General features: G+C 42.6%; 1 protein-coding gene and 1 long non-coding RNA gene across 3 annotated transcripts; one reads left to right on the plus strand and one right to left on the minus strand.

Moving 5' to 3' along the window:
- Positions 1-2,896: 2,896 nt before the first annotated feature.
- LOC115047028 (homeobox protein Hox-B6a-like) lies at positions 2,897-6,662 on the minus strand. Of its 2 annotated transcripts, XM_029507663.1 has the most exons (3): positions 5,802-6,662; positions 5,434-5,571; positions 3,873-4,004 (listed from the first exon to the last, which is right to left on the minus strand). In XM_029507663.1, exons 1-2 carry the CDS (start codon positions 6,370-6,372, stop codon positions 5,450-5,452), a joined length of 693 nt encoding a protein of 230 aa, XP_029363523.1. In that variant the 5' UTR covers positions 6,373-6,662; the 3' UTR covers positions 3,873-4,004; positions 5,434-5,449. The 2 variants fall into 2 exon arrangements, with proteins under 2 accessions (XP_029363522.1, XP_029363523.1); XM_029507662.1 differs by lacking the exon at positions 5,434-5,571 and having other exon boundaries at positions 2,897-4,004.
- LOC115047031 (uncharacterized) lies at positions 4,914-13,008 on the plus strand. Its single transcript, XR_003840996.1, has 4 exons — positions 4,914-4,985; positions 10,018-10,095; positions 11,409-11,632; positions 12,642-13,008. It is a non-coding gene; the product is annotated as an uncharacterized LOC115047031 (long non-coding RNA).
- The last annotated feature ends 4,835 nt before the right edge of the window (positions 13,009-17,843 follow it).

The following is a 17,843-nucleotide window of genomic DNA, read 5'->3' on the forward strand; positions in this document are numbered from 1 at the left end:
TGGATCTTTATTTCTCTTTCTTTCTTTTTTCCTTCTTTCTCACGTTTGCCTGTCCCGCTCATCTTCCCTCCCTCCCTCCAGCTGCGGAGGAATGGTAAACCTGATCTGTGACGTCCAAACTGGATGGAAATCTCCTGATTTATGATTTGTTGATTCTCGGGTTGGGATGCATTTCAGCCAGGGTGCCTCTGTGTGTCTGAGTGTGCGTGTGTTATTGTAGTAGGCCCTCATTGTGCACTCTGCTATGCGTATTTCACTGCAACTCTGACACACACACACACACACACACACACACACACACACACACACACACACACACACACACACACACACACAACACACACGATGCACACGAGCTTAAACATGGGACAGATGAAGAATTCCAGATTTTTGTGTGTGAAATGTTACAAATGAATGTGCTCTGTGGGAAGTGTGTGTGTGTAGCTGCAGGCCACATTTCAGACACTTCACTGCGCACACACACAGGAACATCAGTATAGGAGAAAAGAGCAGCTGGAATGGAAATCATCTTAAATATCCTAAAATAACTGAGTAGATAAAACAAAAAAGCTGCAACGGAGGATTATGAAAAATCCACTGGACAGAAACTGGATTTTTTTATTTTACCCACAAGAGTTTTGATACCAACGCTTAAATCAACCAAGTGCTGTTTCTAAAAGCAAAAGATTGAGAGGGCTTTAAAATGTTGAGACCAAAGTGTGCCAGGAATGTAGGGACAGGCAGGAGGAGGCACTGACCCAGTTGGCACACATATCTCAACACACTCCCCTCATTATATATAGATTTCCACAGTCCCACTGAATATTTGCACCATGAAACAACGCACTAACCATTATGAGCCAAACAAATTCCACAGTTTCAGATAAGAAAGGTCAGTGGCTCTCTACAAAGCATCTGAGTCTTCATCTGGACATCATGTCTCTACTTCCTGTTTCTGTATCCTTTACCCTGCATTTCTCTTCCTTTTTGCCATCTACCCAGTTTGCGCTATGGCTCCCAGGCTGAACCCCTGTTCCGAACAAAGTGTTTAAACTTGCGTTTTGCATTCTGAATTGGTTTCTGCTCAGACAGCAGATTTTATTATTGTGATCTATAGAATCACACTGAGGACAGATATTAAGAGGCTACTGAGGTGGTTCAGTCTTAGAGAAATTTGAAAAGCATCATATAAGATGAAGATTTTAAGGTGAAGATTTTATCAAGCTTGTGGTTGAATGAAACTCTTTCAAACTTAACTCCCAGTATGAAACAAAGCAGCTTAAACACTTTCCAATCTCACTTCTAGCAGGTGTGGTTAATGTTGACAATATCAATATAAATCACAGACAAAATAAACAATTCTTTGCCCAAAATATGAAAAGCCCTCTCCCAGACAGAGTGTGCAGGCGGGTTGGAGTGTTGGTTGGTAAAATGAGTCCCTCTGAGTCTCAATGAAACCATTTCCATTGTGTTTAACATAGAACATCTGCCAGTATATAGTTCACCTTACAGCTGGAGGGGAACTGGTGACCATGGCATGGCTGGATCGAACGCTCTACTGTTCCACTGTTCACACTTCAACAAAGTAGAGTTCAAATGCTTCAGTTGAAGATGAGTCAAAGTTTATTATTACTAAGTTGTGATAATGGGTTATTGTACTGAAATAAAACATTTAGTGGAAACATACTGCCTCTTTTTACTAACTGCTGAAAATGTTTCATTTTCTCAGTGTGGTTCTATCTATTTCCTGCCAAGTGTCATCCACCGTCTTGATGCCATGTCCCACGTCTGATCAGGCTTTTATTGGTTTAATGTCTACTCCAGTTCAATCTATTCAGTGCAAGCTGTGGAATAGCAATGGATGAGCTGGCTTTACAGCTGGCCTGGGTTTTTCTACATGCTATTATGAAATAACTAATAAAACATGCACGGTACTGGGACTCCTTCTGCCACAGTGCTGTTCATAAACACTCACACATTTTTATATAGTTGTGCCCTTTGTTGCCTGAATACAATGAGCTGCTTTTAAAATACCTATTACTGAATAATTTAACATTTGAGTAACATTTAGTTCATTCTGTATTCTATCTGTCGACTTTATTCATATTAAGTCTATACGGATAGTAGGAGCATTACCGCGTGATTCTCTTATGAAGCAGTTTGTCATTATCTCTTGTGCGTGTTTGGATGTGTCAGAGAAAGAAAAATACATTTTGTGTTACCCCCGTTGACTGCACAAAACCCAAACCCTCCACGGCATGGATGAGGACCTCGCGCGCCGGTCACTCAGGGGACAGGCAACAGTTCAAAGGGTCACGAGGACATTGTCCACTTTGTCTGGGTGAAGTGTGTGTATGTGTGACGTGTCTGACTGGCCAGCTCGAGGACAGATCAACTTTCTCTTCCTGGGCCTGGTCATCAATTAGTTCAGCCCACCGTCAGCAGTAGCTCGCGCCCCTTGTCACGGACTCTACTCTTAGAGCTTACGCGGGCTCTGTCCTGTCCTGCCATAAATATGCGCGAGCCTTGTTCACACTTACAAGTGAGAGGCTAAAAGGTTTATGAGTCCGGAGCACTGAGGTAACTGCGCCACTAAATCACAAAATAAAACCCTTTCCATGTTCAGACCAAAATGTCGCTGTTCGATGAATACATAAAAAACATTCTCTCTCCAATCATTTCTTCGCATTTTATTGAACTATTCTCATAGGTAGTTTACATAATTACTCGACAAAACACTAACATAAAGAGACAATGTAAAAATACATAAAATATACACTTTCCTGAACGCTTTAGGTAGTTTGGCGAATAACATCAGTAGGTTTACTCCCCCCCCCCCCCCCCCCCCCCCCCCCCCCCCCCCCCCCCCTCCACAACCCCACCCCCAGTTTATCCGGATAGGTTAAATTAACCCTGCCACATCCGCAATTACATTATTTTCACATTGAAGTGATTTCTCCATGTTTATTTCTATACATTTCAAATATATAACACATGCTACATACAACTCTCAGGTAGATCCCTCTTCAATCTCACTCCGAACTCGCTTGCACGCGTAATTGAAGGTATAATACACACAAAACGTTTACAAAATAGGATTAAAAAACTGTTCGTAGGGAGAGCTGGGCTGTTGGGAGCTCAGCGTTGTCTCTTTCAAGCTTCAAAGCAAGTGCTTGACAGAAGGGAATTGTATTTGACAAGAACAGAAACTAAGTACAATGAGGAGTTAGGTGGCTTTCTTGGAATGCAACAGCACATTGTGTCACCGTTATGTAGCGGCTTATTTCTCTACTGTATTTTCAAATACAATGTCAAAGCCTGCACCACCATCAACCCCTCCACTTTTTATGTTTTAATTTCTCTTTTATTATTATATGTGTTTTTTTTGTTGTTGTTTTGTTTGTTTGTTTGTTTGTTTTTTTATTTTCATTTATTTGCCCAAATTCCTCATTTAATCTGCTCTCCACAGTCTTCCTCCAGCCTGTAGGAGCAGTTTTAGACGCGTCGCAACATTGTACAAATGGATTCTATTCTGCCTTTTTCTTCCTCAAGTTAAAAGAGGAAATAAAAGAAAACACTCTGCTTTCCCCCGGTTTACATATCAGACTAACGTCTGGACGAACTTTGAGATGGGGACGGACAGGTATAACCAGCAAATCTTTTCATCCATCCTCCTCTTTTGTGTCTCTCGCATCAGTTTATGTCTGTTCTTCTCCTCTTTCAGTTCGTCCGTTTCTCCTCTTCCTCTACACCGTTCACTGTGGATGAAGACGAGGAGGATGAGGAGGAAGATGAATTAATCAGCTTGTTCTCCTTCTTCCACTTCATCCTCCGGTTCTGGAACCAGATCTTGATTTGCCGCTCCGTGAGACAGAGCGCGTGCGCGATCTCGATCCTCCGCCGCCTCGTGAGGTACCGGTTGAAGTGGAACTCCTTCTCCAGCTCGAGCGTCTGGTAGCGGGTGTAAGTCTGCCGGCCGCGTCTCCCGGGGCTGCCGAAGGTTCCTAAAAATAAACAGCAATAGATACTCTAGATTACATTTAATCCAAACCTGCAGGACGGAGAGAAGCTTTTGTATTCCATCAAGGGAAATTACGTTTTGATTTAATTACATTTTCTAATTTTAATAGCAGTTTTTCATATTGTTTGTTCTGTACCCCGCCTTCCAAATGAAAATCAAAGAAGTTAGGATTTAATCATGCATTTATCAAACCCGAAATATCTGTGTTTTCAACCACTTACCTGGAAAATAATAATAATAATAATAATAATAATAATAATAATAATAATAATAATAATAATAATAATAATAATAATAATAATAATAATAATAATAAAAACCCTGAATACACACACCGGAATGTGTGTGTGTGTGTGTGTGTGTGTGTGTGTATGTGTGTGTGTATGAAAAGCAACATTTACCCCAAATAATTTCAACTGCTAATATTTTTTTAGCAAGAACAACAACAAAAAAGTAATAACATCAATGTTAACAAAAAACTAATTATTACTATTATTATTATTATTATTACTACACAATGTTTGTTTTCGCTAGGCTCCCCTCATTCACACTAACAGAATTTTGGAAACCGTGGTAAAGAAATATTTTAGTTTAGCAGTTTCAGATGCTACATCGATTTGAGAGGTAGAGGATGTATGGTGAGCTCAGGATACAGATCACCATCTAAACATCCATAAATACAAAGTCAGATAAACCGGATTATGGAGGCTGGCTCTGGGTCGCTTTGCCCCTCTGTTCCTTCCCCAACTGCCCCTTACGTCTTCGGCCGCCACTTAAAGACCCGCGTCGCGATTTTATTTCTGATATCTCTCTTTAAGACGGACCAGTTCCCTGCTAATCTGTCATAACCCTGTGTGTCCTGCAGGGATGTGTTTAACAGTGGCCTCGTACAACATGACTCACTTCACCCTCAAGAGGCCGTTCTCTGCGCTTAACAAAGACACTCAGGTTTGCAGATTAGTAGGTAGGTAATTTTATGTTTAATTTTTCACACCACAGTTACTATAAAACAAGTTAAAACTGACTAAATGTGATTTCCCCACAAGCCCTGTGCGTCTTATTCTCATTCCCAACAGCGTCTGCGGGCCTGATTGTAATATCTAATCTATTTGGTTATGAAACACCTAGGCGTGCAGGGTTAATAGTGCAGGAGATAACAGAGGAAAAGTCATGATAAAAAAATAATAGCTTCAAATACTTCAGCAGCAGGAAAGTCTAGCAGCAGTGCTTAAAAAGAACAGGTTTTCCTCTGCACTGACAGGTGTTGAGGGTTTCTTAAATTTTTATTTCCAGTTTTCGATGCTGACTTCGAACCCGGAAGAAGATTGTCTTAGCATTGAAAAATCAAAATAAAAACAATGGGATAGAGACAGTTACAGATAACGTTGCTTAATAGTAGGGGCTGCTTGCACCTCGGTTTTTGTTCACTTATCTTTTCTTACATCTGCTCCCTCTTTTCACCCACAACAGCCTGTGACAGGCGCCTTTCTCTGACTCTTCCTCCTGCTCGGTAGCTCCGTCGGTCAGCAGGTCATGTACAGTAACAGGAGCTACAATCCAAACACACCCGTTTTATGACGGATAATAAAATACCGAGCACATGACTGACTGACAGGCCAACAAAAGGGGACTATAAAGCAGCTACTGAGAGAGGAGGAGGAGGAAACGGAGAAAGGGAAGACAGCAGAGGGGCTAGGAGCGGAAACAAACGTCAGTTTTATGACGGGGATCATAAAATATGCAAGAAAGAGGAGAAGAAGAGGAAGAAGGAGACACTCACCGTTGCACGCATTCATCCGCTGCATCCAGGGATAAATGGGGGCTGACGCCGCTTGCTTGTCGTCCATCGTTTCACCGAACAGCCCCTTCCCACTCAGACCCGCGCACTCCGCTTTACGGTGCATGCCGTCCTGGCTCAGCGTGAGCTGGTGTTCCTCCAGGCTGCACGGGTGCTCCTTGTCCCGGTAGAAACTTGTAGCAGCGGCGGCCGCAGCGGCTGCCGCTGCGGCGGCTGTGGCGTAGTCGCAAGCTCCGGTTGCACCCCCTACACCGACCCCCGACGCCGCTGCCGCTGCCCGGTGCCCGCCATACGCTCCGTTGGCCGCCTGCTGGTAGTAGGTTGAAGCCGGGTACGCCTTTTCCTGGTGCACGCCGCCGGCGCTCGCACCGTAAGCCACGGCAGCGGCAGCAGTAACGGTTGCTGCTCCCGGGTAGTGCCGGAGCGAGTGATCGGCGGCGTATCCCGACGAGTAGAGCGGGATCTGACCCAGGAACGACTCCGCCGCCTGGCCGCCTCCACCAGTTCCCGGTAGCGTCACCGGGAAAGAGGAGTTGACAAAATAGGAACTCATCGGGAGAGAGCAGAAGACAAGAAAAGGGGGGAGAAGATAGGAGACAAGAAGAAGAGGGTCGGACGGGAGGGCACGAAACAAACACAACAACAACGTTCACGCGATGAAGGAGGAGTAGAAGGAGGCTAACGGCTAATAGCTAACGGTTCTCCCTCCCGTCCTCCTACCTCTGCCTTCCCCTGCCTGCACTTTATGATTTGTTGTGTTTTATAGCCGACAGTCCGACGGGCTGCTGCTATCACTTAGTTTATCACAGATTGGAAGGAGGGGGTGAGGAGGCTGAGGGTGAGACGGGGTATCTGGGTGGCTGAGTGCCAGTGTGGGACAGAGAGAGGGGGTGGGAGGGGGGGCAGAGATATTGTGAGTGCGTGTTTGTGTGCGGGGAGGACAGGACGGGGTGACGAGAGATATTGGGGGGAGGGAGGGGGAGGACCAGCTGACCTCAGACTGACCAATAGGGAGCTTCTCTGTGTGGCATTAGTTCGCCCTCTTCCTTTCGTTGGCGAGAGGAAAAGGTGGTAGTGGTGGTGGGGGAGTGGGGGTCCCCTTCTCCTTCCATATTTCCCTTCTTCAGTCTCCCGCTCCCCCTCTCTCGCTCTAATTCTCATTCAATCTCTCTTTCTAATCTTCCTCCGGTTCCCGGTGAGATTGCGCAATCACATCGGAATCCTCCGCGCGTTAAATTGATTCTTTCTCTCCCTGTGTGTCTTCCTCCTTCTGTTGTTAAACCCATAAAAAACCCCAACAGCTCATACACGCACGCGCGCCCTCCGGCAGAGAGCACGAGGGAGGGGTTGGGGCGGGTTTGTTTCTGCACCACCAGAGGCAACCGAATAATAAAACACACAGCCCATTCCCGGTGCTTTGCAGATAATACCGACGGCGTTAAAATGAATTTGGTGATCATAAATCACAGCCGGTAACGTGCACGGGTAATGTGCCTGTGTAAAATGCGTGTGTGGTGCAGTTGTGAGTGGGCCTATGAGCAACGCACGTCCATAATTGAAGTGTTTGTACATTTGTAATTGTGGGCTTATATTTGGGTTGGTTGGTAGATTTATGGCCTCTGTCGTTGTGAGGAGGTGTCCTGTTCTCACCACAGACTTTAACGTTGTCGTTATTTTCTCCACCGGATGAGTAGATGATAATCTGGAAGAGATTTTCTAAACACACTCTGATAGCTACCCATGTTTTTATGATTCAGGATGGGTGAAAAATGGGTGAATGTCAGCTGTAGCACTGATTCAGACCCAGGCTGTGGTGAAGTTGGTCCCGTTTCATTAGCGCTTGCAGTGAATTATTGTTTTTCCCTCTGAGACACTGATTGGACTGAAATTTGTAATGAGGACAAGAAAAGAAACAGTCTTCAAGTTTCCTCCGTTTTTTTTTTTTTTTTTTTTTTATTTTCTAGACACTGATTGCAGCCTTTCGCCTCAAACCCTCCATCATTCAAGTGAAACAGCTTATTGCTGAAATGATACATTATGCAAGAAATACACATCATTTTTGATAACTTATCAATTACACGTAGAATTTAAACCGAGATTATCATTTCGGAATGACAGATTGAAAGATAGAAATAATTCATAAAAATAGGCAATTTAATTGTAATAATATGTATAACACAAAATACCTATTACCTTAGGTGGCCGATTAAATCCCCCATGTTTACGTAACTTAATACCAAAAACAGATATCAATAGCACATGAAATAAAATGTTATTAAACAAACTAAATGTTTGAATATATATGCTAGGTGTTGTGCAGAAAAATAAAGTTATGTAGCTGTATGTGACGTGACAATTGAATTTTTATGGTTAAATTGTCCACTGAAACTCAAATTATTTTATTTACATTACACGTTTTTGTTAAGTAACGATTTTCGTAAATGTGTTACATGATAATATTATCTTAACGAAGACAAATGCCAATTAAGAACAAAATATATAGGGGTGGATAATATTTAAATTGGTAAACATCTTGAGGTGGCTTAATTGTAATTACAGCACAACCATTTTATCACAGCTATACATAAAATCAAGATGTGAAATAAGAGAGGAGCAGCGCAAACACAGACACGCGCGCATACGTACACACACATCACTATTTCTTTCTACTTCTAGCTATTTCTGCGAGGCGACTAGTGTCATACTTTGAACGCACAGAAATTCTAATTTTATAAATAAAAAAATAACTGATACACAGCTGTTCTTTCCCCTCTTCTTCGGAAAAACCGAAAGGGAGGAAAGGAAAGGGAGATGACCGGACAGCAAACTCGGCCTGCTTTTCATTCGCTCTTACAAACGGCTTATGTGTCAGCGATGTCGTAAAATAATTCGCAGCCATAAATAAGTCTCTCTCTTTGTGCCATTCTCTGTTTCCCCACAGACCCGAACTTGTCTGCCTGTTCGGAGTGCAGACAGTCCCTATGAAAAACACGGACAAAGGCTCTATTTTTACTTTTACATTACTCCATCCATGTACCCGCTCTTGTTTTAAAAGTAGTAACGGAGAGACGGAGAGACAGATAAGTTAAAGTTTTTTTCAGTGCAGGATCACACAGACAGACGGAGACCCCCCTCCCCATATCTCTGTCTCTCTCCCTCTCAGTCTCTGGGTCTCTCTCTCCCGCGCCCTGGCAGGACGCTCCATTTCCTCTCGGCTTTGTGGGAACGGGAAGCAGCAGCTTTGTGTAGGAGCTGACTGTGGTTTAATCATTAATGAGAACTAACAGCAGGGACAGGACAGGCATAGCCTACAGCCTGGGACACACACAGGAAGGTAATACTATTATTATTATATATAGCTCCATGAAATAGCACTGTCTTAACGTAATTGTGGCTTTGGCATAATACCGTTGGTGCCCGCTCAGCTGCCTGGAGAGTAAAAATTACTATCTGACAGATCAGTGTGATATTCTGATTTATCCAGTTAGAACCAACCAGCGTGTCGACGCAATAACACTGGAGCCAGGTTTGAGCAACAGTAGCTTGGATTGATATAACGTTTAAAAAAACTGTTTAATATGTTGTATTTAACGGTAGCTTTCAAATGATTGCAGCTGACATTTGAGTGTGTCTTCTGCAGATGAAGTTTTATAACTCTCAATGCTAAGCTGTTATAATGTTGGCGCAACATGCTTCAGTGGCATAGACTACAATATGGATATTAAATACCGAACGTGTTTTATACAATCCTGCATCAGAAAGCAATGTAACTTGATGACAAGTGCAGATGTAGCTGAACTGTAAATGCTAGCACATTTAATTCTAATCAAACATATTGTATACACTTTATAGCCTACAACACACACCCCAATAATATATACATATCTTATAAGGGGTAACTGTACTTTTCACATTTTACAATAACAAACTACAAGCTTTTACATCAACATGGACGTGCAGCCTACAACTTAAGCCAAACAACGTAGGTCTCTTTTTACATGGTCAGGTAAGACGAGACTGTAGGTCTATAGGCTGTGTTTTGATACAGTATGAATACCTGCATATTATCTGACACGCTAAATATTAACCATGTAAACGCTGCCTGATTGAGCAGAACCTGAAGGCAACATTATGACTCACTGCTGTGCATGTGACCGCACTCATCACACCATACTCTCATTGCTGTGTGTCGTTGCAGGTGTTTTGAGAGAATTGGAGCAGAAAAAAGAAGGCTCTTGTGCGGAAACTGTTCAGTGAGAAGCGAAGAGTGTGTCCGGTACGTTAATTTCATGAAAGAAGACCTGGGACATTTCTCAAAGTGAAATACTGATGTCTATTCTCGATTGGCCTCCTCCTTTAGCTGCACCTCACACATATTTGGTGCCGGTGATTTTAACTTTTACATGATTTCAGCGAGTATTAAACCTTACACAGTCTGCACGTCTGTGCATTAGTTGCCAAACATATAATATTAGGAATATTAAGATGTATTAAAAAAATCGAGAAACCCGACGGGAACACGGTATAAATATAAATTATTGAATTAAAAATCTAGAATAGTATTATTTGGAGAAAATATAAATAACTACAACCTGCAACAAGTGTAAGAATTTCTATTCGTTCATTTGCGTCTCAGTTTTTGATCAGAGCTTTGGGGCTCTGCAGTAAATCAAAGCCGCGTAGCTGTGGAACTCCAGGAATTTGAGAAACTCCTGAGATCAGAACAGAGACAATTAAAGCTGAAGAAGTGAGTAGGCTACTTTATAGCTTTATGACTCTTTTGACCACATGCTTCTGTGTGAGTGTGTGTGTAAGAGAGAGAGCTGGAAACTTTTATGGCTTTATGACCGTTTATGACTCCTTGTAAAGTCGAGGAATGGTGACGAACTGAAAAACAGGCCCACAACAGACAGCAGATAAACAAAAATAATGCACCGTACACAAGTGCGTGTACACACAGGAGCACTGTACAGTTCATCTGTGGTTCACTGCAATGCTCAAACCGCCTGATTCTCACTCAGTATTATTAACAAGCCTTGTGAAATTATTAACTCTACTAAGATTCAAAGTTGGCGATGGATTTTACAGAAGAATACTTGTGATATTTTCCCTGTTTGGCCACAAGTTGAGTTGAAGCAGCACAGAGACTTAAAGGGCCGCACTTCTCAAGCCAACAATAAGCAGCTTATTTCCTGTCAATAATCACTGTCAAACCTGAGGACTGGGTGTTTCCGACTCATGGAAAACCAGGAATCCTCCGGACTTTTGATTCTTCAACGGAAACAAGTTGACATATAGAGAGCAACATTTTTTTCTGTTGAGTAGTAAAATAACAGCATTTTTTTAAATTATGTGTGTCTTTTTAATTAGCATATGGCAGAAAAATGTTTAAAGAATTCTGTAAAAAGAGAAGAGAAAGAGTGAGATCATGTTTACGTTACTCTGTATGTGTTACTCTAGCAGTGCAGGTTGTGTGTGTGCCGTTTCAAAATGTATGTGTTCACCAACCTCTTCTACACTAGTTAATGATAAACAGAGAGAAAATGTCTGACCAGTGTTTTTGTGTTTTAATGTATTAATCGTTTCCAGGCATTGCGAGCAGGGATTACTGTGTTCTTCACGGCACCGTGAGCTTGGTCCAGGGTCAGTTCACCGGTCTTTTATCGGTGCGCGCGAGCCCTCTGCTGCAGAAGGGCCTCTGGAGGAGTTAAAAATTAACGGGCGGATAAATGCAGCATCACGGGGAGCGCCGCTTGTTTTTCTCCTACAGGAGGAAAAGCTGACATGCGCACACGCAGCAGCACGGAATCATAGTAAGTTATTAAAACTATTCCTAAAAAAATTAACATCTGTAATTGATCTATAAAAATGTCAAATATTAAATACCTCGGTTTTATACTATTTTTAGAAACATGATCGTATTATTTGGCCACATTATTATTATTATTATATCATACTGAGAAAATTCAATCGCAGTTGAAACATGATAGGGGAAATATCGATTTTCCACCGGATTTTAATACTCAGAAGACGATTTTGAATGCAGGATTAAAGTCAGATGATGCTGGGGTCGTAAATTAAACTCAACACCCCCTTCCCACAATCCCCTCCACATGACAAATGAACACACAATCACCTGGTTCTGTGCTACAGAAGGTGAAATCACAGACCAAGGACAAAGTTAATATTTTAGATTCATATCTAAATCACAATCTATACTCTTATGTACACTGGTTGTTTTGAAACGGCGACCAAATTTAACAACCTAAGATCTTGTTTCCCTGGGCACAATGCAAGCGCGCGCACAGGCCATTTTTTGTTGCTGTGCGCGAACGGCTTTGTCCATGCATCATTCCCCACAGTGTAACAGCAACCAGGCCTAACCTTGGAGGGTGAGAGAGCCGTCTCTTTCTCTCCATGCCACAAATCTGCCTCTCTCTCCTTTCACATCAAAGACAGACGGAGGGAAGCCGACAAGAATCGAGACAAAAGGCAAAATGTTCCCCTCACACATAAACACTCCCGCCTCTCGTCAGCACTGCTCTGCTTTCATTCCACACAAGGCAGAAAGGAGAGTGGCAGACACATCATCGGTTTGTCAACAGCTAATACAATGTAGACCAAACGCACATTCACACACAGTCACACGGACCGGCGTCCATGTTACTAGCAGCACATCGCACCTTTCAACTGACACAAAGAGACATTTAGCAGGAAACATAGCGTTCGTGGGGAAGAGTCCGTGAGGAGTGGACATTGCCGTGAAAAAGAAACCCTTATATATGTGTGTGTGTGTGTGTGTTTTAATGCTTGCTACTATAGTCGATACGACGCTAGATGGCACCAAAGTGTCACCGATCGGCTCATCACGGGACCCCCGCCGCCGACTAGCAGCGGCTTCAGGCAGGGTGCAGATGAATCCGCTGCTGCTGGTCTCTGGACCGCGGCCGGTAAACCGTCAGGAGGTAGGAGCAGCGTCTCTACCATAGAACAGGTCTTCCTTATTTTTTCTTCTGGCTATGATATTGTTTTCTGCGTTCTCTGTAATACTTTTATTTTAAAAAGTGGTTCTGCAAATATAAATATATTAACTCATTTTGAACGCGTGACTGGAGATTGTGACTTGTAGCCTCTGGCTCAGCTGCAGATGTTGATTTTGGTTGGTTTTTATCTCTACTGATGGCATAAGAGTCCATGTGTTGATACATCAATATCTGAATGTACAAATATTTGATTATAAAATAAATTGATTTATAAACTTTACCTGGCTCCGTGACAGTGAATGCACACAAAAACATGTGATACTAACACTGTTGCTGCTGTTCCAGTGAAATCAGACAGACTTGCCAGAAACGGGCAGTAAAACTGTATAAGATGTGAATGATATTTATCATCATAATAATGGAGTATATAATTTATTATATAAGTTGGATATAATAATTATATTTTATTTGTTGTTTATTGATATATGTTTAGAAACAATAACATATATAAATAAATTGGGTAGATGTGGGTAGATTATCTGAAAAAATATTGATATACTTATATGTTATATTAAATAAAATGTTTGAATTAAATACCTGAATGCTGTCAGTAATAAAGGAGTAAATCTGATTTTAGCAGGCGTTACAATGTGTTTCTTTGTTCTTCTCACTCTTCTAATTTAGGCCTAAAACACACAATAGAGCGCATCAAAGAAACAGAAGCCGAATGAGTGGAGACGTGTTTGGAATCATTGTGATAAAGCGAGGAACTGCTTTTTTAATATTAACTTCATGAAGTACAGTTAATATAATCGCTGGTCTTATTGCTAAAAGTCCTTTGTTTCAACGTGTCAGCATAATGCCCCCATACCAGGGAGCAGATTAAGGAGACAGTTAGTCCTGGACATACAAACACTGAAATTCTTATGTAGACACGTCCCATAAGGGCATTCTTCTGTTTACTAACAGGTTGCAGCATAAATAAAACACTAATTTGATATCAAACAGGCTACATCACTCTTAAGGCCCAGTATTGCCTTTTTTAGCCAGAGTCTAAGCTAAAGCAGCTTCGACTGCGACTGACGCTGTATCTGCCATTGGCCTATTAGCTACATTTAAATTTATTTAAAAATAATGATTTAGTCCGACTGAGGCGATATTTACCTATGTTTTCGGAATATTATTATATATTAACTTATTTCACTATTTATTTTAAATTATATGTAATTTATTTCAGTTTCATTCTGTATTCAGGCCTGTCGTTGGTTAGATGTCTATTTTCCATCACAAAGAGTAAACTGTCTCCAGTTCGAAGTGTGAGTGATATTTAGCAGAATGTGTTGACGCTTGTCCACAATCACTTACATAGTGGGTAAATTTTGAGTCTGAAATTGTTTCAGTATAACTTCCTGCGTGTGTGCTCTTTGGATTCATTCGGAAAAAATCTTCAGTTTAAAATACGGAAGATCTAATCTGGTTTTCACGTCAATTCTTCGAGGACAGAGAACCAGAGGGATTGTTTGACACGGGATTTCTATGACGGCCAATCTCTGTACAAGCACTCAACGAAAACTTTGCGGCTTGTACAAATAATCTTAAATATAACTTTCACAACAATCTTGAGCAATGCCAGATGATTATATCAGTGTTTATGTCCTAAAGTCATTGTGTGTGTGTGTGTATGTGTGTTTGTTGTTTGTCACCTAATTTCTCCAACGATTAAACTAACCATAGCCCTGGCCTGAACCGGAACACGTGGAAAGCTTCATATGGCTGTAAGGGGACTGTGTTTAAAAGCCATCACACGAAATCACGTCACTTAACTTGCTTTCCTTTTCAGTGTCAATGTTTTTGTTGCGTTGTGTTGACAACAAGCAGAAATGGATTTGCATTAAACTTATATAAAATATATACAAATATCACAAATAAAATGTGCCACAAAAAGAGAATTAACAAAGTGCTGTCTATTTGATCAAAATGACATATATGTACAAAAAATGTTGGTGTTGACATTTCGAATGTTTTTCTTCCACCTTAAATACGACCAGAGGAAACCACATCCAACAACTATTCGTCGAGCACTAATATTCAATGTTGGGATGTTGCAGAGGGGAGTTGGGTAGGTGGAGACCATCGGACAGTTTCAAAGAGCTGATTTCAGAGAGCGCTAAGACTGGGCCTTTGGCCTATGGTAAGAAGAAGGGCCAGGCAATGTAAATTATGATTTCAACAACTGTCCTCAAAAATAAAGAAACACCAGCATGTGCATGCGTGTGTGTGAGAGGTGCAGAGATTCCCATCAGTATGGTGAGAGGTGTTTGATATTTGAGCCAACAACAAATTGGAGACCATAGAGAAGAAAGACAGACCTACAGATGTGTTGTGAGGGTATGTAAGTGGGGGGTTGTTTGGTGGGGTTATATTGGGAGGGGGGTTGTTGGTCCTGACCAGTTAGCTGTGGGGTAAAAAACAAACCCAGCGCCGCAGGGAGGAAATGAGAAGGGAAGCAAAGTCATAAAAGTGGGCTGGACGGACCGAGGCAGAAAAACATTCTTGTGTCTACACACACACACACACACACACACACACACACACACACACACGCACACACACACGAATGCTGTCAGTCAGCTGAAAGAACCTGGAAGCTCTTGCTGTGCTCTGGAAGTAAAGCTTTAAAATAACACGTTTCGATAGCACAAAAGAACAAACACACACACGAAAGTGCACATATTAGCAGCTTTAGCTGCCACAACCACAAAGAAAAACATAAAAAATGAATGACTTCAAAGCGTTGACTGAACCAACCCGACAGACCTGCCCTTACATGAAGCCTCCGTTCATACACCATGCAAGGCTAGAAGGGAAACAAGACTGGAGATAATCTTTCGGATGTCAGACGGCCGATTTCAACCTGATGGGATGTCCTTTACCCGGCTAATCCAGGCATTTAGAGCCCGTTGATCGGAGCTATGTATCATGCAGCCTGACCCGGAGGGAGCCGCTCTTTCACAGCCTGAATCCATCATCCCGAAGCAGCACAATCACACAATTCTTGTTTTGCTCCTGCAGTGCGTGTGCAGCGGCGCGCGCGGGGTTATCAGAGAAGGAACGTGCATGAACGGGTCTTACCGTTTGTTGATAATCCGTCACGAGCCCCACACACCTGCAGCTTACTCCGGCGTCCCGCACGCAGGCAAGCCAGGCACCCCGGAATGGCAAGAGACAGTCCTACAGTGTGTATACCGGATGGATGGATGATAATTGGATGGAGGGGTGGCGGCGCGAGGAGGTGAGGAGGAGGTGAGGAGGAGGAGGAGGAGGAAGAGGATTCGGAGAGGGAAGTGGGCGGTTGGCGGTGGGGTCTGCATTCCCCCGTTGTCAGCCGGTCGTCAAAACACCGTCGTCATCTTCATCTCCACATTATTGCCATCCTCGCGGTGACAAGTGACAAATTGAATAAAATGTCGGACTGAAATCAGAAATAATGAGGCTTTCTTCCGGGATGGGTTTTCCGGGTTGGACGCCGCGGCTCGCCCCCTCTTCGCCTCATCACAGCTGAACTGTCCACACCTCGGTCCCCAGATTTAGCGTAAACGGCAGCACGAGACCAGATGGAGCGCGGAGCCATAGCTAGGAGGAAGAGCAAGAAGAGGAGGGGCGGGGTGGGGGCAGGGGGGTGGGGTTGGGGGGCTTGTTGTCAATGTTTCCCCGAGCCGGTTTCCATAGTCACTACTAGGATTCTCATTAACTAGTCCGCTTAATTATAGCCGAGCGTTAATTTCCTTGCAGTTGCCGGGTTCCGTGCAACGCCTCGCGAGCCCCAGGCAGAGCAGAGTAGGAGAGGCAGCAGCTCGGGCCGGAGCAGAGTGCAGCAGCGGCAATATAGCCGCTTGGGAAATCATAAAAAGTTCATGTTCACGTTAAGCGCGTCCACATGACCAGCCCGTCGGCCAATCCCTGCGCGCGGCCACTCATAAAATTGTATCACAAAGTTGTAAATTTTCATAAAACAACAAGGAATTTATTGCATTTCTTCATGGAGTGCTGTTAGAAGGGAACTGCTCCTTCTCTCTCCGCCGCCATTTTCCTCCCCTTCAGCCCTCTGAACACAGCAAGTAGCTGCTTAACACTGAGGAGAAGCAGCCTCTCTGCTTTCCATTTCTTCTCTGTCTTTTCTGTTGTTATGGTGAAGTTGTATGTAGGCTAAATGAACAACATAAGTGATTAGTCCATTAATGCTTTTCATTCACCTTCACAAAAATAAATAATAATAAAATAAATCATACCAGTTTATTTATGAAGATGAATTTTCAGATAAAACCAAGATTTATTTTTTGTTTTGTTTTGAATGACGTTTATTTAAAATTAAATCACGCTTAACGTGGAAGAACGAATATTTCCATGGCATCTTCACCTTTATTGCAATTTGAATAAGATACATCTGAGGTGTGCCATGTTGGGAAGTTGTGTGTCTGTAATCCTCAGCAGTCTCGTGAGAGCTTGAGATAGAAAATGTAGATGAAAATGTGATTTATTTATTTATTTATTTATTTGACTGGGCTATAATCAAAGGAATCTTTTTTATAGGTTCAGCTTGTAGTTGTCTTGGCTGAGGTTGTTTTAATTGTTTCCATAGTAAGGTAGCTGCACTTTTGGGTAGATAATTCCTTCTAGTTAACAGGCCCTGCATGTTTTCAAACCTGACTGTGATGATGATGACAATGATGAAGATCTGCGGACAAAGCAGCATCACCTGCGCTTTCAAATTTCTTCTGTGGGCCTGGACGTGAGTAAAAGCGATTTCGCAATGCGGCAACGCTGACAGTTTTAACGGCCTGAAGGCCCGGAACCGCAGGGAGCTCACAGCCACTGCGAATACATAATGCAGACATTTTTTACTTTACACAGAAGACCACCCCCACACTCAGACGAATTTATCTTATAGAAGAGATCTGCAATCACACCTGAATCAATCGCTTTTCCTTGTCTTGCTTATGTTCAAATGTTCTGTGTGGGTCTGTCCTCTGTAAAAAAAAAA

This window comes from Echeneis naucrates, chromosome 8 (assembly GCF_900963305.1).
Source record: "Echeneis naucrates chromosome 8, fEcheNa1.1, whole genome shotgun sequence".
Classification (NCBI taxonomy): Eukaryota; Metazoa; Chordata; class Actinopteri; order Carangiformes; family Echeneidae; genus Echeneis; species Echeneis naucrates.

Excerpts from the sequence above, each read along its gene's own strand:
- LOC115047028 (XM_029507662.1), bottom strand. The coding sequence starts at position 6,372 with ATGAGTTCCTATTTTGTCAACTCCTCTTTCCCGGTGACGCTACCGGGA. Across the intron at positions 4,005-5,801 it reads GCGGATGAATGCGTGCAACG|GAACCTTCGGCAGCCCCGGG; the intron begins GTGAGTGTCTCC and ends GTTTATTTTTAG.